General features: G+C 33.2%; 1 protein-coding gene across 4 annotated transcripts in view; it reads right to left on the bottom strand.

The window, feature by feature from the left end:
- LOC111146914 (MYC binding protein 2, E3 ubiquitin protein ligase) overlaps nt 1–26,750 on the bottom strand; it is a 257,881-nt gene that overhangs the window by 163,279 nt on the left and 67,852 nt on the right. For 2 of the 4 annotated variants that reach the window (XM_022502672.1, XM_022502671.1), the window contains exons 15-20: nt 24,380–24,584; nt 22,206–22,351; nt 21,787–21,888; nt 13,217–13,324; nt 6,677–6,796; nt 5,310–5,391 (exon numbers count right to left, since the gene is read on the bottom strand). In XM_022502672.1, the coding sequence (XP_022358380.1) occupies nt 5,310–5,391; nt 6,677–6,796; nt 13,217–13,324; nt 21,787–21,888; nt 22,206–22,351; nt 24,380–24,584 (763 nt within the window). Of the gene's footprint in view, nt 1–5,309; nt 5,392–6,656; nt 6,797–8,285; nt 8,395–13,216; nt 13,325–21,786; nt 21,889–22,205; nt 22,352–24,379; nt 24,585–26,750 lie in introns of those variants that run through there. The other 2 variants (XM_022502673.1, XM_022502674.1) reach the window with 2 other exon arrangements.

A 26,750-nucleotide genomic window follows, 5' to 3' on the forward strand; every position in this document is an offset into this window, starting at 1 on the left:
TTCACTATATAGAAGGCGTCAAGATTAAGTATATTGTATGGGACCACGGACAAGGATACAAAAGTCACTCATGAGTGTGACAAGACTCAGAGTGAGAATATACTGTCAAACAAGGTACTAAATCTTCAGTGAATGAAAGGCTACTGAGTGAATGGTAAGTAATGAAAGGGGAAGAGAGCAGAAAGGCCTTGCCTCAAAAGAGCAGTAGTTTTTTTAACTTGTGGAGGGAGTAATATGACCAGGAATAGTAGTGAAAGGTAAATGGTTTTCAACCCTGAGCTACAGGGAGCTTTGCCAAAACAAAAATAAACAAACAAAACCCCACAATGGCCCCAAGGGTTATATAGTGAACTAATGCTCTCTAAATGACCAGTAGCAAAGAATAAAGGGAACGGTCTAACAACAGTTAAAGTCTGTGTAGTTTGCAAAGCACTTTTACATAAAACCTATCGCTGATTATTAAAATAACTCTGTGGGTAGATCTGAGGAGCTTAGAGCATTTTCCCAAAAGCTGGTGGCAGACTTTCTAAAACAGTCTTTGAACTCTTTCCGTAATATTAGTGAGCCCATTTATTAAATTAGTTTGAATACACAGGAAGAACAGAAAACATGTGTATGTTTGCATGCATGTGTACACACTAAGCATTTCACATACACTGCACTAATTCTTCAACAATCCTATGGGATATTTAAAGTAAGGCCTAGTAAATTGCAATTAGGTAGTTGGTAATAGATGAAGCAAAGATTTCAAACTTGTCTAAATGGTTCTAGATACTATGATTGGGTAATATATTAATGCAAAATGAAGATAGTCTACCAAAAAAAGAAGAAACTCAAAGACACTTTAAGAATGACCAAAATTCTACTGAAAAACAGAGAATAGAAGCCTCTATAATCTCTTTGCCAACATCCATGTTAAAGTTTACTAAAAATGATTTTTAAAAAAGTGGAATTCAGACATTCAGAAGCATACTGAACAAAAGAAACAAACCAAAAAGAGGGCTAGTAGACTCATCATGAAAATGTCCAAAAGCAAGCTTTCTGACTTACTTTAAAAACCAGCAGCTAACATCACTGAGCACTTACCGTGGACTAGACCCTGAGCTAAGTGAATGACAGGCATGATCTCCCTTATTCTCGCAAGAACCTTCTCAGGGAAATATATTTACTCCAATTAAACAGAGGAACAGACAGAGACATTGACAAGTTAAATAAACTTGGCCAAGGTCATATGGGTACCAACTGATAGAATCAGGACCCAAACTAGAGAATGAACTCATTTTGCCAACACAACACATTAAGTAAGAAGACCATCAATAACATTTTGTTAATCTTTGCTACCATGCACATTTCAATACTGACCTTCCATTAACCACACATTATTAATGTGTGCTATACAATAAATTCCAGTTAAAAGCACTTGATTTACCAGACATTTTTAAAATTGCCCCCCAACCATACACTTTAAGTAAATATCTACTAAATGTCTTCTTTGTGTCAGTTAACATGTATGCTATGGGGATTCTGTTCCTCCACATATGCTGTCAATTCGATTCTCAATTTGTACTACAGTTCTTGTGTCCTGCCTTCCAAGTCCGACATGGGTCAAGACAAACAGGGTAACTAGAGGGGTTATAACAGAAATGGTTTTGGCTAATTTCTGTTTAGGACACCCAGGCATAGTGTGTAAGCATTATTTCACTGGGCTACCCAGTTTACTCTCCCCACATGACATGCTACACCCTTCCAGTTACAACTCAATCAATGGAACCAGGAATCAAAATGTACCTGTGGGAAAAGAACAACATCAAGCAGTTAAAGCAAACCCCACCAGAGTTTAATCTTCTTCTTTTTTTTTTTTTTAAAGATTTTATTTATTTATTTGACAGTCAGAGATCACAAGTAAGCAGAGAGGCAGGCAGAGAGAGAGGAGGAAGCAGGCTCCCTACCGAGCAGAGAGCCTGATGCGGGGCTCGATCCCAGGACCCTGAGACCATGACCTGAGTTGAAGGCAGAGGCTTTAACCCACTGAGCCACCCAGGCACCCCACAGTTTAATCTTCTTAAGAAACCCTGATATCTTTTTAATAATTTAAACCCATTATATCTTTGTGAAGATGATAAATTCCAGCTATTCGAAATACTCAGCATATTGCTATGATACCATCACCTGAAGCAAGGCAGTGCCAATTAAGGGACAGTGCTCACTGATATAAACAGGTCTATGAGACAATGTTTTTATTTTTAGGTAACCTCTTTATTTTAAAAGCTGACAAGAGTACTTCTCTTTTGGGGGACCTGGGTGGCTCAGGGGGTTAAAGCCTCTGCCTTCAGCTCAGGTCATGATCCCAGGATCCTGGGATCGAGTCCCGCATCGGGCTCTCTGCTCAGCAGGAAGCCTGCTTTCTCCTCTCTCTCTGCCTACTTGTGATCTCTGTCTGTCAAATAAATAAATAAAATCTAAAAAAAAAAAAAGTACTTCTCTTTCAATAGCCATTATACCTCAATGTGGTGTAGCAGAATCTTGTGCTTATGCTGTCTATTCTTCATATTGCACAATTACCTCAGGGCTGTGACTTGATTATAATCATGATTTTCACTATTTCCTTCCCACTCGGGAGAGGCCATGAAATATAATTATTTGCCGATTATTTTCTGCCATCTTGCTGCACATGATTGATGGTCCATCATGTCTAACTGTAATGCACTTTTCTCAGCTTATACCATGACTACAAAATTATCAACATGAACAACAATGATGATGATGACAATGAAGATGATGATAAACCCTCTTCTGTGTCATGAGCCTCAGTGAAAAACATAAAAGCTGACAAATTCTTCCCCATACAAATTATAACTCTGACTCAGTCTCTGCATATCACTGATGTCATTCAACTATAAAGCAAAATATCTGTTGCCTTCTAACACCTGTGACAGTAACTGCTCAACCCTGCAAGCCACTGATATTTTACCACGTCCAATGTCCAATATTCAAATGTCATATCCAGTGACATCTGAGAAACTGATTCTGCCAAAGACCTTTTGCTCTCTTTGTAAGCACGATATTGGTCATTAAGATTGCAATAGCTTTTGTTAACTAGAATTAAAACATTTAAATAAAAGGAAAAAGATTGTGACCGCTTTACAAATCTCTTGACAAGAGTATCAAATGGATGCTACACTTACATTTTTAGTGAGAAATTCAACTTAATGGTTCCTTAATTATCTCTTCTCATTAGCTACAACATTCATCAAAGTAACTAAGGATATGCCATTTCATACCCATTTGTGTGCACTGCAAATGGATCTGACCCTACCCATGAGGGACAAACAGTGAACGGTTCTTAATCCTGATGCACATTAGAGTCTGGACAGTTTTTAGGAAAAAAACTCTTGATCCTATCCAGCACTGCTCTTGCTGCCTCCATCCACCTCCACCCTACCACCACCTCCCAACATATTCTTCTTAGAAATTCTAGAGGTAGAATCCAGGCATAGGATTTCTGAAGTTCCCTAGGTAATTCCAGTGTGCAGCCAGGATTAAGCATCACTGGTCTTTACCATATAAATGGCAATAACTGCATCCCCGCCAGAGCAATGGGGTGGTTTCAGAACAGAGTGAAAATTCTGGATTTTACTTAAGGACTAGAGTAATTCACTGTACATAAAAGAGAAACCATATACAGCCAGTTGATTCTGGCAGGTATCTTATAAATACAAGGGAGAATGAGGCAGAGTAGAGATTCACAGAAGAAAGAAGGTTCTTATGACAAAATGAATCAGTAAGTCAAGTCTGGCCTGAAGCTGCCGTACATATCTCCAGGCTTGCTCAATTAGGCTGGTTTCAATGGTGAGGCAGCCATATATGTGGATCACTCAGACCTCTGACAACCTACTTCAGGGAGCAGAGCTGACTGACAGCCTTAGACGCTGTCCCTTTGGATCCATGAGGCCATTCTTCTCCCCTAGGTTGCTATCAGCCATGTCTGAGCATGGTAAGGTATAATGCTTGACCATCTTGCCCGATATGGGGCTCCTCCAAGGGCACCACACTGCCTGCCTGAAACTCCCTCAGAACTGCACTTCACTCTAGACAGTTCCTACTCTATCCTTCTTCCTTCTTTCCTCTCACAGGGGTCAGACCTGCATTGTGTCTGACAGTTTTCCCTGCTTATTTCTGCTCTTTTCCCTTTCATCTTCCACAGGAGCTTTCTCCCAATGACTCCTTTGCACATGACATCCTGTCTTAGTAACTTCTTCTTGAAGTCCTGAACTAATAAAGATAGATTTTCTATACTTTCGGCCAAAAGCATTCTCACTTCTATTATTAAGCAGGAAATGAATTCAGCTGGCATAAGGAAAGCCAAAGTAACAAGGACTTAAACAAGATAGAAGTTTATTTCTCTCTCAGCTGAGCATCTACTTGTAAGGAGCCAATGTGGCAATTCTATGGTGTCAGGGACTCAGACTCTCTTTGTCTTGTAGCTCTGCCAGTCTCAATGTGTGGTTTCGAAGTTATGATTGCTATATCGACTTCTCCAGTTCCTGCCACTACACATAGATTCCAGGCCACAAGCTGGGAAGCAAGGACAGGAAGTGGAAGAGTACTTCCCTCCCCTTTAACAGCATGGTTCCAAAGCACATTTTAATTCACACGGCTATATCCTGCAGCAACGGAAGCAGGAAAATGAAGTCTTTACTGCATGGTCATGTCACCAACAAAAACTCTACTCCCAAATGAGGCAGGGAAGAAGGAGTATAAGGCAATGTCTGGTAGTCTCCACCACCAATAGTTCTTTACTATTCCGGATAAGTCAGTTTCCTCTGAGAGACCACAGGTTCTGTTTAAAGATTATTAAAATGCTTCTATGATTTCATGTTAATATTAGACCAAAATTTCAAAACTGACAATATTAAGGAATATGAATGAATCCACTGATTTTTAAAAATGCAATTTAAAAATGCAATTTAAAAATGCAATTTAAAAATGCAATCTGGGGATATCCACTATCTTTTCTATTGCTATGAAGAGCCTTTAAGAAAATAGTAATTATTAAGAATATGGAAGGATTTTGTGATAATCATAGTCACTCTTATATTTTAAATGTATAAAATGTAAATCAATATTTCTTCTGAAGCCACAAAATCATCTATCTCCACAAAAGCACTCAACCACAAAATCAAGATCCACCTATAATTTATGGGCCACATTTTGCAAAACAATGGCATAAATACGATTTCAAGTATAGAAATACATATTTAGAAAGAAAAAAAAGAAAAAAAGTATCTTTAAACAAAAAGTCCTAGTACCTGGAATTGACATCTCCATGTCCTAGCTGCCCATGCTGCCCATATCCAAACGTATAGACATCTCCATTTTCCATTAAAACCACTGAAAACAAAATATACAGCTTTATTATATGTATTTTATATTTCTGTCATAACAATACTGAAAGCAGTATAATATACGCTATTTAAAATTTACAGAGCCATTAAAATGTGTAATTGACATCAATAGATAAAGAATATGTAATATACATATATACAATGTAATATTATTCAGCCATGAAAAAGAATGAAATCTTGCCATCTGCAATGACATGGATGGACTTAGAGAGTAAGAGAAAGTCAGAAAAAGACAAATACCATATGATTTCACTCATAGGTAGAGTTCAAGAAACAAAACAGATGAGCATAGGGGAAAAAAAGATTGAGAGAGACAAAGCAAAAAACAGAATCTTAACTATAGAGAACCAACTGATGGTTACCAGAGGGGAAGTGGGTGGAAGGATGGATGAAATAGGTAATGGGGATTAAAGAGTGCCCTAGTCATATGAGGACCAAATGTTTAAAACAAAAACTTAAAAAAAAATGGGTAATTGAATCACAGGCAATTTATATTTAGTAATATAATATAATTTTAGTTCTGTAAAATATTTGTATAGGTTATAAAAATGTATAATGTTTTATATAATACATTAAAATTCTTATAAATGCCACTTAATAATATCAATATTTTATAAGATACCAGTTTGGGCCAACTGTAAAACCTTTTTAATAATGAGTAGAAAATTCCATAGAAAATAATGTTCTCTCATATCTAGGATAATTATATACGCAGCACATGGGTTTGAGCTCTGTACAATTATGTTATAATTTTAATATCTGTCAATGCTTGTCAAATAAGGAAATACATTTAGTACCAAAGAAAGAATTTAACATTTTTTATTTTTATAAAGGTTGAATAGTACAACCTAGGCTATATAGGTCAAATGTCAGTAATTTACTAAGAATTTAATTATTTTCTACATTTTAAGAAATTTATTGATACACATGTTTCATTGAACAGCAGCAAAATATGGGACCAGGTGGTAAAAATCACAGAATCCTAGAGAGCAAAGGGATTTTAGGGATTATTTCATCTTCAGCAGTTTCTTTAATTGAATTATAAAATAAGTCCTTCAGAAGACAGATTAAAAACCAGATCTCTAGACAAGTACCTATTCTATCATGCCACAGTGTCTGTAACAAATACAAAGCTTTTACAGATTTGAGAGAAATTGTCATACTACAGCTTTTAACACATACTTAGTAGACTACATTTGTCAAAATCAAACAACTAAGTTATTTAGCACAATTGTAAAAATGCAGTTATACCCTAAAGTTCCAGCTGCTACCTGAATGGTGAAATCCACAGCTGACTTGTACTGCTCGGAGCTCACAGTCAAATCTCACAGAGCCTGGAGGATATGTTGTGATTTTGCTGGCATCTTTTTCTCCTCGTTCTCCACTTCCATCTGTAAGTGTTATAATTTGTGATTAAGCCATTATTCATCTTCAAAATAAAACTTTCAATCAGTTTACTATGGAAGAACAAGAGAAAAATGTTAAGAGAGATAAGCAAGAAGAATCTGCAGCTGTTAGAAGTGATAGATCAAGAATCTACCTGTAAAGAAGGAATTTTGGAAAGATATACTATATATTTCTGTTTGCAAGTATCACTAAATCAATAAAAACAGAGAAAAGATTTGGTTATGGATAAAACCTATTAACCTAGTCAGTTATGTAATGTAAATGGGTCATTAAATTATATATTTAACAAAATTCTAAATAGTTTACATGGGAAAATTTAGTTTGCATAAAAATAACTGCATGCAAAGTCATTTAACAATTATTTTAAACTCAGTAATAGTGTTAGTACCAGCCACTTAAAAAATAAGTTCCTAGTTGACTTTTAAATGACTTAGATTTCACATATACATCTCAGAAAGGCTACCCTGTCCATCAGTATTCCATCAACTGAACTTTAAAAAAATGTATAAAGACCAAAAGAGCTTTATCCAATATATTATAATCCAATGGCTGGCTCTTATTCATCTTTCCTGTCCCACCCTGCTCCTTAGCCATTCTACTTTGTGGTCTTTTTCTAGCCCCCAAACACTGCTCTTAACCAAACCTTTCTGTTTTAGTTCTTCTTTCTTCCCCTCTCGAACTTGTTTCAAACATTTCTCTCCACCCCTATTTTTTACATTTGACTTAAATATTCTGGCATTCTGACCATAAAACAAAAACCACATTCCAGAATCTAAAACTTTAGTCTGGAAAGTGTGAATAAAGGAGACAACTCATTTTTCCTAATCTAAAACTATATACCAACTAAAATATGATCTCTGTATGATCAAGATTCAAATTCCTTACACATGGAATAAATGTAAATCTGGAAGGAATTTCGAAAGGTCAACTAGTTTAAGCCACTTCCTTGTGGTATAGCAACTCTAAATAAGTGTGTATAATATGCAGATACACATGTGGATCTACACACATTTTTAATTACATCTGAATTTTTATTGCCCATTTTAGAATGCTAGACAGAATAACATCAAATCCTTTTATATTCAGTATTACCCTTTCTTCTTTTATATAGTATTTCTAACCTTTAGTAATAATCCAGGTAAGATAAGACTGGCCTAAATTATGAGTTCCCTTTTTATAACTAAATAACATCCTATTATTTAAAAAATCTTTAAACTCTTTATAACACTAGGACAGTAAAACCTCACTAATTCGGAATAACATAGAATAGGTTGGTCCATATGACTTACTGAAAAGGTCTTTCTTAATCATAAAACATTTAGGTAAAAATTCCATTCTAATATCTGCAAGCAGTACAGTTTACAGATTAAACTAAGTGCTACAATAAACAAAATGTGGTTACCTACATTATAATTCAAAATAGGCCTATATTACATAAAAATGTACCATAAACATAAAAGTCCTTTAACATACAAGAATTAATTGCTGGACCCAGAGGTTGAAGGCACGTTGAAGGAATCCTTCATTTCTTGAGCCCTTGGTTTGAAAAGCTAGTGATTTTAGACAGGTTTCCCCTTATAAGTATGACCCTGAAAATTCAGAGGAAGAAATTACTTTGAATTTTTTACTCAAAAAAGATCACAAATACTGCATCTGAAGTATAATAAATTCTGAATTAGTGAGAGGTTTTACTATAATAGGATAAAGAATAGGATTCCTCTTTTGCTAAATTACCTAATGTGGGTTTGTCAAACTAAATCTGCAAAAATGAATGGGCTAAAAAGAAAAAAATCACAACATTTTGTTAACTCCATCCAAAATGAAACACAGTCTTAGTTCTGAGACTCATCTTGGAAAGACAGTAGAACGGTTAATACAAACAAGGCCCTATACAAAAAGGAGTAAATATTGTCTAAAAACTAAATGAGATGACAGATGTATAGAAATTTTACAGCTTCATCTCAACTGGTAAAAATATCTAATTATTAAAACCAGATCTAATTTAACAGAGAAAACATACTGTGTTCATGTGATTTTGTCAGACTTAGGTAAATTCAATATTACAAGTATCATTTTACTTTTATAAATGTATTGATGCTTAATTAGAAATTTTTACCTTTGAGTTTAGCATTTTGCCCTCTCCTGTGTTCAGAGATTAATAAATATAGAAACAAATCCCACAATAGAGGTACAGCATCAGGGAAGGAGACAAAAAAAAAATAAAAAAAAAAAAAAAGAAGCCTAGTAATTTACTGATTAAAATCATAGTGATTAAAAGAGTAATAGTTATTATTTAAAGGTAAAAATAATACAAGGAACATTTTGTTCAAGTTCATCTAAACAAACCTGTATCTAACTACATTAAATAATCTCTCAATTATTATAAATGGTGAAAAACATAACAAGTAAAAAAAAAAAAGACGAAGTTTTTGATCATTGCAGCAGCAGTGGAAGAATTTTAAAAATACATATTTGTATCTCGTATTTGATGTCAGTTAAAAAATCAAGTATACATCTAACAGTTTAGAAATTTACAGGTCATCAAAGAATAAAAGTGTACCTGATTCGCAGCCAAAAATTCAGTGTCAATTCAAGAATCAGGAAGTGAAATTTAGCAAGATTAATTCTCCTCATTATTCAATAAAGTGATAATGAGCAGCAACAAAGTTAATCTCAGAGTTGCAGGAAAAATAATTAGATCTGAATATTCTTATAATTGGCCATGTAGGTATAAGCGTATCTGCATTTTCCCCTACTATAAGTTTGTCCATATATATGTGATAATGAAACTATAACATAGCCATAAAGTTTGACAGATATGATTAAAATATTGTGTGTATATATATATATGCTACACTATTTATGCATATTTGTGTACACACAGAGAGATAAGAAGATTCAATATCTAAAGGGCTCTAACTTTTAATTTTAATCTTTACCTCAATCTATACTTTCTGGTGTAATCTTATAGTCATGCATATCATAAAACGTATCCCAGAACACAGTGAGTACTTTGAACAAAAGGACTAAAAGAAAACAGCAGAGCACTTATCAAATACAGTTAGCTATGCACTTACTTTGTACTACACAATGAATATTTAAATACCACAGTGAAGAAGTGCTTTTGGGCACTGAAGACTAAGGGACTTGAATCGGAATTCTGGCTCTACCATTTGCTACTTGTATGACAACTGGACACTGGACCTTCTTTAAACCTTTGCCTTCTATCTACAAAATAGCAATAGTGTACATTACCTCACAAGCTCCTATATAATATATAAAAAGTGTTCAATCAATATTCATTACTGTTGCTTTTTAAAAATCAGTACAATAATCTGATGATATCAGTATTGTTACTCTACTTTGCAATTGGGAAAACTGAGGCTTAGAAGGGTTAAGTAACCAGCCCAAAGTAATAAGTAGTAGGGCAGTTCTGGAGTTTGATCATCTATTTTACAACCATCAAATGGCTGACATCTTAAATCTTTTGTAAAAAGAAATTAATTATATATTTAACAAATCTCAAATTTTGTGCCTTTGGATAATTCTAAAAGAGAAAGCAAAGAATTCCAAGAATATATATGTATATATATACATATATATACATACATATATACACATATATATTTATCTTAATTTAATCTTTAAATCAACATAATCAGTTAGGAATTATCATTCTTATCTTTAAAAAAAGGAAAACTGAAGCCAAAGAGATCATGAAATTTCTGAACAGCCACATAGTTCTAAAAAATGACAAATTTAGGACTAAAACTGACGTCTAATTCCAAAGGCTATATTATTTCCATTACACCACACCATTTCTAAACAGAAAATAGGTATAAAATACACACAGATGTTTATCAGTGAGCCTTCGGGTTTCATATTAGTCACTCCAAGCCAGATTTCAAGACTGTTTCCAGAGCAATTCAGATGTTCCTAACTAGGAGTACTACATCAAAATCTTTTTCTATGTAAGGCACTGAATAGCTGAAACAAGTGTTAACCCAGTTATCTGTTTGAAATATGGTCTATAGTTACATTTTTAAAATAACTTACTATATGTTTTATGGATTATATGTTATACTTATTAACTGAGCCTTATATAGTTTAGTTTGCCTCCAGTCAAAATTTGCCTATAACAGGATGGATTCTGTGACCTTCTCTGAATTTTCTCCAATCAGCCAGAAGCTCTCCAACTTTTCAGCTCAGAACCCACTCCTGGTTAACAATAAATCCACATTTCTTACCCTCCACACACCTCCACAAAAAAGTGATAGTCAAGACAATTTTATCTATTACCATCTGACAATCTGTACCACCAGTATAATTAAATGAAAGACAGAACACAGCAATTAATATAGTAAATTTCTCGTGGAAGACAAACAGGGTAAGAAAAAAAGAGAAAATCATATGTAGGAAAAATATATTAAAAGAACGTGATTATATGTAGCAAGAGTTAAAAGCAGAGTGAGTGGGAGATGATTAAATGACAGGAACAGTGAATGCAAAGAGAATAGGGAGAGAGAATTTGTGGTGTACAGGAATTGGTGAGTGGTAAGTTAATACTCTTTATATAAAATAAAGCACCATTTGATAAAATATTACTTACTTACACTTTAAATTCATTTTGGTGGTAAAGAGATGAAACTGTTTCACTCTACCAAACCTGATAAAAACACATATACATACACACAACTGGCTATATACTGTAATACCACAAGTAAGTCCTTCTAAAGAGGTTGCTACAAAAACACAGTATTGTTATAAAATAAACCAATGGTAGATAAGATGGCAGCAAGGCCAGTTATTGTTGACTAACTGCTACAGCTACTCAATGTAGACACTGTGAAAAGTCGGTTTTAAATTTGTAACCCTAGTCTTCATTTAGCATTTCATTTTCAAATTCTGCAAAAATGTATGATGTTTGGTCTTAAGAAACTAACATAGAGCTGAAAAAGTTTTAAACTGCTTCATGAAATGTGGACATTTAACTTCAGGTAAAGTACTAGAAAAATTCCACTTTTCCTTAATTGGGGGTAAAAAAAAAAAAAAGACACTGAGAAAAATCCATCCTAATAGTAGCATAGTATAAAATATGAGATCAGAAATTCTGACAATAAAATAACTGACACATAGTATACCCCAAATATCATTCCTTAGATTTAAACATTTATGGCATTATTAGAGCACTTAATAAATGAAGCAATCACAACTTTTCCTATAGTTAATCATGTTAGATTTAAAATATCCTCAATTTTTACTTCTGGAGAATATATCTTAAAAAGTGCTCTACCAATGCTTTGATTAATAAGAGGCTTTTGTTTGTTTTGTTTTGTGGTTTTGCTTTGAATGGCAAACTGATAAATTGAGAGAAGCAATATGTAAATAAATGCATATAAAGTTAAATATAATGTAAATAAATGTAAATAAAGTTAAATATAATATATTACATATGAAAGTTTAAAAATAAAATTAGTTTATAACAGTCTTATAGCAAAAGAAAAATAAGACACAAAACAGGTTAAGTTGTCTATATGGAATGTACGTTTTTTTAAAACTTTGTATTCTATTTTGTGGGATATATTCTGAGCATTTAAGAAAGCAGCAACTGGAAGTTATATTGTCAAAGAGCCCCTGGTACACACACCAGGATTCAAGGCAGAATTTATATATAAATTTATAAATACTGTGCATTAAATTCTTTCCTGATCTTAGTTGACCCATAGCTGTAGTTTAAAGGAAAGTAAGTTTGCTTTTGGGATATGTCTAATTAAACCAGAGCTATAAGATCTCAAAGAATTACACAGAAATAGATTCTTAGTTAACTCACAGACTTGTCTAGACCTCTGACAGTTTTCTAGGACTAGAATAGGTCGATATAATAACTCTTTATTTACACGTATCAGCATTTAACCCTCAAATACCAAATAATTTGTGTGTGTTGTGTATATAAACTTTAATATTAAAACAATGGAAAAGTATAATAGCAATCAACTCATTATCACTTTACACACTGAATTTAGTAATTTTGTTAATTCTAAAACATTTTTTTAAAAGTACTGTAAAACGTCAGATAGCAGTCATTGAAGAGCAAATAATAAAGGATAAAAACAGAAAGCAACAATTATTTTCCCATCTTCCCTCAACTTTATGAAATTGGAAAAGAAAAGGTAAAGAAAAAGAAACATTGCAAAATGTCTTATTAAATTTAACAAATAAAAAGGAATGAGACTGACAGCCATTGACAAACAGTACATCTTTCATCATGTTCTTTCTCCTCAGGCTATATAATGAAAGAAGCAAAGTAGAAGAATTAGGTTTGTACATTTTCCCAGAGACAAAATTCAAATGAGTGGAAGAAACTGGGGAAGTATCCCACCTAATCGATAAGGAAGACCAAATACCTTTGTGCTTGTCCCGTTTATGCTTTAGCTGAGCTGGATGGGATCTGAGTCTGGCTAGAGCCTGTTCTCGATGGTTCATAAAAATAGGACCAGCAAATACAAGGGGGCCTGAGGAGAAACATTTTGTATGTGCATAGAAAAGCTCACAAAATGAAAACACTACAATGAATAAAAAATAATTCAAACTAAAAGCATGGAAATTTATTCTTTACTGTTTTAGACATTATACTTTTCTCCCAATTTCCCCACATTAATCCCCAACCCCATTCCACACCCAAGTTTTAATATCAGAACTACAGTTGATATAGTAAAATTTCTTTTACCTCATAAAATTATCACATAGGTATGAAAAGTCTCAAGTACATAATCAGAAAGTTCAATTAAAAAAACATCTTATATTTTTAATATCATATATATTCAAGCTTAGTAAGCCAAACATTTATAGACAACAATATCTTTCCTATTAAAATAACAAAACCAACTAATTTTTAAATGATTAAATTTTAACAAGGTCTTCAAACTTTAATATCCACATCAGTCTTGCTACAAAACCAAGATAAATATTACTGACTTAACTACATTAACATTCTGCCATACAGGTAGGAAAACAAGACAGCAAAAAACAAAACCAAACCAAAAATTACTATGATATGATATGTACATATACATATATGGACACACATTCATGTACATGCATATATATATATATATATATATATATATATATATATATATAAAATCACTACTTTATAAAGACAGGATTACAGAAGTTGTATTTAATTTTCTGAAAAGAATAAATCTAACTTCAAATGTGATTTCTGTAACAATATATACAAAATCAGAAACAAGGTATTGATGCTTAAGAGGGTAATCTAACCCAAGTAAAATTTTTGGAATATTAACAATTCTCTGATAAAATCATTTCTTTCTGAAGCTCCACTATGTACATACACACACATATACAAATGCACATTCATATAGATTATAGTTATTTCCACTTATATTCAAGAAAAAAAATCAATAGCAAAAATAATCTCAATAAAAATTTAATTTGCTTTTCCCTACTATCCTTTAGCTTAAAAAGGGAAAATTGTAAGTTGTATCTTAAAATTTCTGTTCTTTTCTTATAGAATTGAACTATACTTTCCTTAAGTTTGAGCAACATCAAAAATGCCTGAAAATTTCAAAATACTCTGAGGTTACCAGTATTTCAAAAGGAAACTGACAGTATATAAGCACTGAATATATTTTTTTAAATATTTTATTTATTTATTTGACAGACAGAGATCACAAGTAGGCTGAGAGGCAGGCAGAGAGAGAGAGGAGGAAGCAGGCTCCCTGCTGAGCAGAGAGCCCAATGTGGGGCTTGATCCCAGGACCCTGGGATCATGACCTGAGCCGAAGGCAGAGGCTTTAACCCACTGAGCCACCCAGGTGCCCCAGCACTGAATATTTTTAACTAAAGCCAGTTTTCATGATTCTCTACACCTCTTCAGCTATAATTAATTTTTCTAACAATGGAACAAAATAAATATCAACAAAATACTATCCTATAATAAAATTTGACAAATGCAAATTCAACAAAGTACCCTTCATTAAATATTAAAAATTGGTAGGAAAAATATATTTTAATTATGTCTTGAGATATAAATAAAAATGCAGGCAAAAATGCAGGCATCCCCAATTCTATGAAAAACCAAGAATAATATATTCTATGATTACTACAGATAGAAATATGTTAATTTAAAGTTAACAAAAATTAAATATTATTTCCTAGTAATGCAGTAGCAATTATTTTCAAGGTAAACATAACATTTTTCAATTAATTTCTTCAACATAACATTTTTCAATTAGTTTACTAAAGCAAATAATATAAACCAGTCTAAAAAGCATGGGATACTTTCCAACTACTGCAAAGAACTATAAATATCAAAATGACAGTAATATTAAGTTACATTACTCTTTTCTGATTTCTATGGTCTTCCTGGGATACTGTTTCTTCCCGTAAAAATATTATACCCATAATATTCATAGTTATTTAGCTTCTTACTAACTTCAATCTCTTTAGAGTCTCTTGGTACAAAAATTTAGAAGGCCCACAGGCAATCATGCCTAGGAAGTATACATCTGAGCTCACTTTAACTCACCACTTATAATACCAGGCTATGAGGTTCTAAAATAATTGTGTTCCAAGGACTACAATAATTTTTCTTATAAACATAGTTCAGTCATTCACTTACTCGCCATTTTTTATCTTTAATGTAACAGACACCAGGTATCATGTATATTATGACAAAGACACAGATCTCATTAGAATTTAGTCCATTAGGGAAGACAGAAATAACAAAACTAAGAATTGCAATATGTTGTGATAAATGTTATAAAGGAAATCTGTACACATTCTGAAGGATGAAAAGTGATCTATCAACTGGGGTGAAAGAATGAGAAAAAGTCTGCCAAGAGAGAAGGAAGGAAAGAGAGGGCATTCCAGGCAAAAGAAACAGGATTTATAAAAGCAAGCAGAGGTAAACAATATTGTATAGTCATTAAAAACACACATAGCTGAAATGGATGGAGTGCAGAGTTATGAAGCAGAAAGTGGTGGGAAATGAGTTTGCAGATACATATGAAAAACAGATAATTACAATCTTTTTCTACCATGAAACATTACTGTAGAGGTAATGAGACGTCCATAAAATGTTCTCAATTAGTCAACAAGAATATATTAAGTACTGACCAATTTCAGGCAGTACCCTTGGTCCTGGGAAATCTTGGAAAAACAAGACACCATCTCTGCTTTCTGAAGTTTGCAGTCTAATGTGGGGAGGGGAGGGAGGGTGAGTTTACACACAACTCAATAAGCCATTATGACTGTGTGCTATCAGAAAATTAAGCACACTGAAGGGGCAGCCAGCAAACCTTAAGGATGGGAATGTAGGAAGTTTCAGGTACAAGAACAGAAAATACCACATAAGCTAAGACTTAAAGAGGTAGTAGTACTCCAAAGGTTCACAGATAGGAGAAAAAAATGGACATAGGGAATATGAGGCTGTAGAGAATTTTTTTTTTAGATCTATTTATTTATTTGAGAGAGCATGAGCACATGACCAGGGGGAGGGGCAGAAGAGGGACAGGGAAAGAGACTCTCAAGCAGACTCCCCACAAGAGTGCTAGCCTAATGCAGGGCTCAAGCTCAGGACCCTGAGATCATGACCTGGGTAGAAATCAAAAGTCGGATGCTTAATCGACTGAGTCACCCAGATGCCCCAAGAAATCTTTATGTATGATTTTTATGCAGAAAGTGCTTTTGTGCTATTTAAATCAGCAATGAGATGACATTTTATCATTTTTTTTTAATTAAGAGGAATAATGCATTTGATGCTAGAAGAAAACACCACTTTCAGATATTAGTCTTGAGAAGATGAACTCCTGTAACATTTCAAAAACAATTTGAAATATCTGTTAAAATTTAAAACATAAAAACTCTCTGGCCCAGATATTCTATTTCTGGGAAACTCTACTATATAAACAAAAACTCCAATATGGCTATATAAGTTTAAGAATATTTATTGTAAGGGCACCTGGGTGGCTCAGTGGGTTAAGTAAGCCTCTGCTTTCGGCTCAGGTCATGGTCTCAGGGTCCTGGTATCCAGCCCTGCATCAGGATCTCTGCTCAGTGGGGAGTCTGCTTCTCCCTCCCCCTCTGCCTACCTCTCTGCCTACTTGTGATCTCTTTCTCTCTCTGTCAAATAAATAAATAAAATCTTTAAAAAAAAAAAAAGGAATAAAGAATATTTATTGTAAAAAAAAAAACCATAAAAACTTGAAAATAACCTAAATGTCCATCAACAAAATAATGGTTGAAAAAAACTGCAGTACAGCCATATTACAAACTATCATATAGCTCTTAAATAGAATGTAGTAGATCCATATTTACTAATTTAGTGTGTGTTCATGATTGTAAAATGAGAAAAAGATGCTGCAAAGAATTGTATCTATAATACAATGCCACTTTTGTAAATAAACATTTGCCTATACTTTCACACATGCATGGATATCAGCACAGTAGATATATGTGTAGATATACTATAATGCAGTAAATGTATATATGGTATATGGAAGTATACCCATTGGACTAAACTCCATTTGTTTGGCAGAAAGAATGGGAAGGTAAGAGAAAAAATATAAGCAAGATATAAAAATGCATATACTATCACATTAACCAAATATGTAAAACAAAACTGTCAGTGATTTAACTGGAAATGTATAAAACTTGGTTAGAAAATAAAGAGAAAATAATAAAAGAAATAAGTTAAAGGATAGATTTGTGAAAAAGTTTTGACCTAAATTCCTGTATTAATTTAAAATGGCACTGCAATAAAGCACCAAAAATATTTTTCTAATAGAATATCAAGGGGGAAAAAAAAAAAAACAGGACATCAGTATGTATCACAGTATGAAATGATGTAAGATAACTCAACAAAAAAATATACACAGAAAAAAACTGGAATAAAGTACACCAAAATTCTACCAGTGGTTATCTTATTACATTGTATGTAATCCTCATTGTATGTACTGCTCATTAAAGGTAAGAAAAGGGAGGTTCAGAGTGGTTAAATTCCAGAATCATACACCCCCAGTAAAAGTTAAGAAGCCAGGATCTGAACCAAAGCCTAATTTCAGAACCTACGCTTTGAACGGTCATGCCATATACCTTTGCTAACCACAAAACATGATATCCAAGTGAAACTACTGAGAGGAAAAGGGCCTGGACAGTCAATGTAAAACGGGACTTCCAGGCAAGTCAGACATAAGCTCACTCCATGTACAGCTCCCAATTATCAAAGTTTGATAACATTCGGGGAAAAGAAAGAAGGAAAAGTAGCCAACATTATTTGGGCTTGGTGTTCCTTACAAGAGAACACTGAGAAGGAATGCAAAGATTAAGATCATTCATTGATACAATTACCCAGTAGTTCTTCTGATGAGTTAAGAGAGTTCTACTTAAAAATTTCACTGAACAAGCATTTCACCATTAAAGTTAATATAAGAGTCAGAGCATTTAAATATCAATCAACCCTGTATAACCTAAACAGCTAAAACTTATCACAAATGTCACTGAAATAAAATACGTAAATGAATACACTGGTAACTAAGAATATACATTTAAGAAAAAAAATTATACTAAAAGAATAATATAAAAAATTTAAAGACTAAGTTCCAAATTAATAAAAGTACAGTAATAACAATGTTCTTTCAGATTTCAATAGCACATTCCACTCTGTAAGACTGTGTCACAAACAGCAGCAACTAAATTACATCAATAGTCCTGAGGCTGAGCAAAGCTTTAATACAAGAACCAGGTCCTAAAATCCTGATCAACTTTGAAATAACACAAACTTAATAAATAGAATGAGACAGATAAATCAAGTTAAATAATTTGATATAATCTAATCTTGAAGTTCAGAAATTTCAACATAGGTAAAAGCCAATTATTAATGAGTACAATTATTAACTTATCACTAAGCGGTTAGTAACTAAAAAATACCAAGAGGCTAAGAAAAAAATATATAGGTATGTGTGGCAGTTGGAATACTAAAAATTTATTTTACTTTGTTTTGTCTTCCTCATTAAGGCAAAACAAGACAAACAATTCTCTCTAGCTCTTTAGCAGAATGCAGACATTCGGACGCAGGCCCGGTATTCTGCTGTAGAAGATGCATGGAAGCAACTATGAACATCACTGCCCGGGAATAGGAGTTCTTATGCTTTAGCACCAACAGAATTACCTAGACTTGTTCAAACACAGTTTGCTGGACTCTGCTCCCTGAATTTTTGACTCAGTGGGTCTGAGGTGGAGCCTGAGAACAGGCAACTCTAACAAGTGCTCAGTGACGCTAGTCCCTTTGAGACTACTTGGAGAACCACCGTTCTAACATAATGAAAAGCACAGAACTTGAAAGGCATTCCTCCATCCGATTAAAATAAAAATATTTTTTAAAAAGCAAAGGTAAAGTATAAACATCTTAGAACTAGTCTTTATTTTTTTAAGAAACAACAGCTTAAGCTTTAAAAACATAACTCTTATTTTGTTTATAAAGTAATACACACATTGGAGATTATTTAGAAAACACACTGTAAAGAACAAAATAAAAATCACATCTAAACTCACTTTTCAGGAAAAGTTACTACTAACATTTTGGTATCTACCTTTCTGGTTTTTCCCCTATGCAAGTGTGGATATATCTTTGTGCACATTTTATTTTGTTTTCTTATAAAACTGCTGGTAATGAAGTGCTGGGAAAGAATATAAAGATAATATCATAGAAGTGTCATATCACCATACTGGTTTTCAATTATTTAATATGGTATAAGAATTTCCTAAAGTCATTGAATAAGAGTCTGTAGTCTGACTTTTAAAAATGGGTACACAGTTAAAATTCTTATTTAAAAGTATTTTTACAAAATAAAATGTATAAACAGGGTTCTCTTTGCATTGCACTGTGTTAAATGAAACACATGCATACTGTAAAGTGTCCTCACTGTATAATACCATAGTAACCATGGAGGTTGTACAAAGCAAGGGCATGGTTCTAACATGCACAAATTTCAGTACCATGTTAGGTAACGAATGCCATAATTCAGGCCCATAATGAAGATCCTAAGCCATTAAGAAAAGATATTTATTGCATATTTTACTATACTGTGTTTTAACAAAAATTAAAAAAATGTATGAGAAAGAGCTTAACCAAAAAATAAAAAGACAAAATTTCTACGCACCAATAATCTAAAGAAGTCTTTTTATATATTGAGGACATAGGATGAAATGGACTTGTCAGAAAATATACACCAATTGCCTAGAACATAAGTCTGTGTTTATAAGATCAAATACAGTAATAAAATCTCTGTAAATATTTAAATGATAGAGTTTTTAAAACCTCTGAAAGGCTAGAGTTTATGTTTTTAAGGTCTATGACACATTTTAAAATAAATGGCAAAAGAATATTCTGCAATCACAAAATTTCGTTGAACTAATGCATAATCAATGTTCTTTTACTTCTGATATGCAGAAATATACTACAGCTAGAGAAGAAAAGCTTTTTTACAGAGGGAGAAAAAAACTAATACAACACACAGAGCGAGCAATTACACATCATCATAAGGATTTGCTATACTTTGGTTGCAACATAAGAAATTGCTGGTTTCTGTAGGTCAATGCATATGATTCAACCCAGTATTTCCCAAAAAAGAAAAAACAGGTAGTAAAAAGATGCATTGATAATCATCCTTTAACAAATCATATTATTTGAATAAAAGAAATTGTCACTCAATTACCAAATGTCATAAAGACGTAGAACTTAAATTTTACCCTATTTTCTATAAAACATTTAATATGCAATTTTCCCCATATTTATATAATGTAAATAATGACAATATCTACATTCTCATTAAAATAAATCAATTTTAAAAGTGATAATTTTATGTAAACATAGCCAAGGTAACAGCAAACATTCTTATATCAATTAATCAGATTGTTTATCAGATCCTAGAAAGAACAGTCTCCAAGTTCCAAGCATGTTCTACAACTTAAGTTTAATAAAAATAGAATTTACCATACATGCTATATATTTTATGACTTACTCCATTCTATGTTAAAAAAAAGTGCCTAGAAAAAATTTGTAATGGTGGCTAAATGGATAATAGATTTTATTTCATACACCAAATCTCATGTCATTTCTAACAAGCATTTAAAATAAACAGTATCAGTATTTCCAATCAAGATTTTGCCTGGCAGAGGAATAAAATCACAGATCTCTTTAACCACCTGTCTTAATCCTACAAAGAAGAGAGTCTACTGGGCAACCACAGTTTTAGTAATATTTATATTTATCTCTGTTATTGGATGTATATTAAAATATCTATATTTTACTATCTACTTATAACTACAGTGAAATGTATTTTCAGGCTCAGAAATGGTCATAAACAATGAGAAAAAGAGAAACAATACACCTATCTTTGCAATTAAAACCTGCAAAACTCTCCAACTTACCCTTCTTGTACATAACCAGAATAAGCTTTTTTGGGGGAAAAAAAAAGACATATAAAAACATAATTATGCACTGGACTGAAAGAAGAATGCTGGGACCATGCTCAAATGGAAATGATCATAGATGACTAAGAAAACAGAAATTAAAATACTATATTAAACTTTTGTTGTTTAGGGTTAAATAACAATCATGAGTCCAAAATCTGGGAGAAAGACCAGTTCTTAGAATTCATATATTATTTTTTAAAGTTGCCATTGCTAATAGTTTTTGATGCTTGGCAGATGACACAATTCTTAATATGCTTTACTTACTCCATAAACATCATATTGAATTAAATCTGTGTTAATAGCACAAATGTAAATACCCTGAATATTTTCATTTGACTTTCATAGGTTACTATAATCTTACTAATTTTAATTGCAATGTCTTACCAAGTCAGCCTATTGTGTAAACTTTCAGTGGTCTCAGTACAGGGTAAGAAAATGGACTTTCATATACTTTTCCTCTGCAGCTACATCTTACCTCTTCCTTCCTCTAATCTGTGTCTCCTGATTACACGTTGTCGTTTTTCTTCTTGTCGTAACTGAAGGTGTTCTTCAATGTTAACCCCAGGTACTGGGACAGCTAGATGATTGATCAAAAAAAAAAAAAAACCACAAAGAAACACAAAAAAAACATATATAGATAGATACAATAATAGATATGAAAGAACCATATGAAATTCAAGAAAGTAAAATCTAACAAAACACTGATGAAAACACAAATTATTTCTACTCAAAGAATCTTAGCAAAAAGAGAAAAAGAGCCTTATCCTTTAATTACTGACATACTGTCAGTTACCATATAAGCAGTGTTGCATAGGTAACTATTAATTTTTTAGCACATACCAATATAAATTACTGAGCTGAGGACAAGATGCGTAGTACAATCCATCACATTACCTAAGAGAAGATCTAAAGGTATCATCTCCTTCACTGCATCAAGAATTCCTCTTTGTCTTGCCTCCTGACCATCCAACTCTCTTGCACAAGCCTTGCAACAACCACACACGGCACAGCCAGATTCTCCGGAACCACAACCACAGATCCTTAAAAAATAAAAATAATTAACTGAAATCCTTCTACTCTTTCCTTAAAACTCTTTTCTATTAATGTCTTTTCAGGATTTCCGAGGTTAAGTTATATGAGTCAGCAATGAAATCACCCCTTCAGATCAGGATGTGCCAATTTTAAAGAACTGACTAGGTATGTATAGATGAAATAACTAAAAACAAGAGTTTATTAAGTTCCTCATAGGTATAACTGGTATATTCCAACAGAAAATACAAATGGATTCTGCCATCCTCAAAACCACTATCAACAAATATTTTAAAAGCTACCACAATTCGTAAAGCACCAGCAGCTTACTATTAAATGGTCTGGGTGGGTTGGGCAGTTACCAAACAAACACTGTTCTCCACCAGCTAACTTAAGGAAGGTGTGTACAGCCATCAGTAAGTGAGCTCAGCTTGCTAGTTTCATATGTTATGTCTCCTTTTCTCTCCCTCCTTTATATGCCATCATCTCTCATTCTCTCCTTTCACTGTGTCCAATTAATTACATGGTCCTTTTCCTCTTCTTTGTCCTGTTCCTATCAGTTGTGAACAAGTGTATGACACTGGATTACAACATAAAGAGAACATGAACACTCCAGAAGTTGCCTACAGGGTCAGTGAACAACTAACTTTTTAATCACCTATTACACAGATGTAGACAGAAGTCACAGCTTTAATGTTATTGCTGGATCGGAATTGAAAACCTTCAGACAGCTTTGCTGAGCCTGTGGTTATCCAGATTTGTGGTGGTACCAGAGAAAGGATCCCCCTGGCAGCAGTTTTGAAAGACACAGCTAGGTGCCCTGTGAAACTCCTGGGTTTAAAATGCAAGCACTACTGACAATTTGGATGATCATTAACTACAGGAGTAAAAACTGACAAACTAATGGGCCTATTACATTATCTATGCACAGTTTAAAGATAATATGGCATCTAAATTTATTCTAAGATATACAGCCACAATTCTACAATAATTGAAGTCATTTTTAATAGTGCAGAGTATCCTGGCATATAGTCTTTCTTATGTTAATTTAATTAATTCATTCATTTTTGCCTCTTTAATAAAGAAATCACTGTATTTGGTTAGGTACTGTCCATTTAGGTCTGCAGGTTTAAGTTATAAATAATTATTGAAAACTGACAGTAGATCTCTGGGGGAAAAGCACATAAAGAATAATAATTTTAGGAAGGATCAGAGAATTCAAAAATTGATTTACGATACTTACCAACTGCTTAAGTTCAGAGAAAACTTATTGTTAAAAAATCATATTCCATTAGCCTAAAAGAAAAGGCCTGTTATGTATGATTTATTTTCATATGTTAGGCCAAGTATAAAATTCTTCCCAACATTCTAGCGGAAAACCTGCATTCTGATTCTGCCAAACTCACATACAAAGTTTAAAATAATGATAACAAGGGACCCCAAGCAGGAAAAAACAGGTCCAACAAAAGCAAAAGAGGATAAATACAAACAAGTATAATGTAACTTTAGAAGTGACAGTTCCTAGAATACCCAAAATCGTGAACATAAATTTAATTTAAAAGAAAATTATATATCCTTAATTGTTTCATATGATATTTGATAATTCCATCCAGAAAAGATTAATGTTCAACAAAAAAGAATAGATACTTGGCATTTATTTTAGAGAGAGATCACAAGCAGGAGGGAGAAGCAGGCTCCCCACCGAACAGGGAGCCTGACGTAGGACTCGATCCCTGGATCCTGGGATCATGACCTGAGCCCAAGGCAGATGCTTAACTGACTGAGCCACCTAGGGGCCCTATGACTTGTTTTTAAATAATGGTTTAAATGAATCAAATGAGAGAAAAGCAACTTAAGTAAAACCGACACTAAATTAGAAATTATTGTAACAGAAAACAATTATTAGAATTACATGTATATGCCAATATGCCCTCAAGAAACAACAAAGAAGAATACTCTCTGGAATAATTTTGAACACAAATGTGTTGTGCACATTTTCCACTAATATTTTATTTCTTCAGTATCAATCATGCTCTTACCCTCCAGGGACTCTGTCTGGACGCCCACTACTGACACAACTGGCTCCATAACCTGTACAGTCTCCACAGACAGTACACACCATGCACTGTTCCAGCTTCCATTTATGCATGCCTGGAGGGCACATCATGGACTTCTCATCTTTTTCATCTAGTTCTTCTTCCAGGTCTTCATCCATTGCTGTTGCCATATTCTCAACTCCAAACCCTATTTGACAGATCAATTTATAATTTTTATGTTGATTACTTCCATGTCTAAAAGCCTGATAAACGATATAACATACACTAATCTAAGTGAATATACAAAGGAATGCTTAAAATATAAGAGCAACAAAAACAAAATTTAATATGGGAACCACAAATAAGTGCTCTCATTTCCTTTCTGCAAAAAGAGGGAAGGCAGGAATACCTCTAAGCTGTTACTTTCTGCGAACCATACTTTTAACTTTTGTTGATTTTAGTCCCTCATTTCCATCCTTACTGCCAAACTGTCATTCTCCAGACCAGAGTGTCTCCCAACCATTCTCTAAGCCATGAGTCCCACCCCTCTAGAACATCCTCTCTCTACTAGCAATTGGCAAAAATTATTATAAAGAAAAATGAAAAACTTGTCACCAAAATTTAGAAATTACATACACAAATGAAACTATAAGTAAATGTAAAAGATAAGCCAGTTAGTCAAAGATATGCATAACACATACAACATACCAAAAATTCCTACAAACCAATAAGAAGGCAAGAAAACCAAGAAGTTTGAAAGGATGGTCTAACATTCTCCTAATAGTCAAGGAATGCAAATTAAAAGAAAAATGAGGGACCCAGCCTTTCTACTCCTAGTTATATGCCCAAAAGAAAAGCATACAAATTTTCACCCACATTCACTAGAAATGTTCAAAGCAACTCTATTTCTAATAACTGAAACTAGAAACTACCCAGATGCCATAACACTTGAAAAGATTGAAAAACTGTGGTATATTCACACAATTGATTACTATACAACAATGAGAAAAAATAATCTATAAATACCTGTAACAATATAAATGAATCTTGTCAAGTTGAGTGAAAAGAAACTAGATATAATCATGTGACATAATTCTATATATATATACAGTACAAAAATAAGTAAAACTAATTTATGGTGTTAATGAGAGGAAGGTAGTAACTGGAGAGGAACATAAAGGGGCTTCCTGGGGTGCCGCTAATATACTATTTCTTGAAGTGGGTGCCAATTACGGGAATGTGTTCAGCTTGTGAAAATTCGCCAAGATCTACACTTATGCTATGTGTATTTGGCCACATGTATGTTTTACTTCAATATGACAAATAAAAAATTATAATGAACTATACAACGTCATAATCATCAAACTGACAAAAATCTGAGTATTGATACTATATCCTGGATGATATGGAAAATCAAAGATACAACCTCTTCTAAGAAAAATTTAGTAAAGCTGAAATCTACAACACCAGAAATTATACGTGTATAACTAGTATACTAAATTATACTCACACATGTTTGCCAGGATAAAGGAGGTTTTAAATTATTGATAAGAGTGAAAAATTGGAAATAAATTCATCAATCAGCAGAAGAATGGATAAATGGTGCCATGTTAGTGGTATGGTTTTTTACATAGCAGTTAACAGGAATCATTTAGATTTATATATACTAACATAGACAAATTTTAAGCACACAAACATGACAAAGGAAAACACTTCTTCCTGTCAATAGCCTGAGTATTAGGGCAAAGCATATGGTGAGTAAGATGCATCTATAATTCAGCTCTTGGTAAAGGGCCAAGTATTCCTAAGAATCATTTTTAGTTGTCAGGAACTAATTACAGGTAGCCTGTATTAAACAGGAAGATAATATCTTCCTATTAAACAGGAAGATAGTATCTCCCAGAAAGGCTGCTGTCAAAAATGGTTAAAACTGAAAATGTGTGGTGTAAAAGTAACTAATAATGAAGAGTTTGAAAAATGCATTTTTCTAGAATAATTTAGGTCACTCAAAATGCTAAATCAAAAAGGTGTTACCATACTTTATATAAAATTTTAAAAAACTGGGGTGCCTGGCTGGCTCAGTCGGAAGAGCATGTGACTCTGTATCTCGGGGTCGTGAATTTGAGCCCCATGTTGGGTACAGAGATTACTTAAATAAATAAACTTTAAAAGAAAAAAAAAGCAAGTAGAACACTCAAGTTCATTTGCTCAAAAATTAAAAGCCTAAAGTATATTCAATTGTTTCAGTGATATAATGTCAAATAAATAAGAAATTCAGTGGTTTTCCTATTTTATAAGTATGAAATTAAAGAGCCACTTGTTTTGAAAAGAGTAAGATTTCTGTTCTAAAAAACTTATGAAAAGATGACACAAA

This window comes from Enhydra lutris, unplaced genomic scaffold (genome assembly GCF_002288905.1).
Source record: "Enhydra lutris kenyoni isolate GAN:26980312 unplaced genomic scaffold, ASM228890v2 scaffoldscaffold15, whole genome shotgun sequence".
In the NCBI taxonomy this organism is placed as follows: Eukaryota; Metazoa; Chordata; class Mammalia; order Carnivora; family Mustelidae; genus Enhydra; species Enhydra lutris.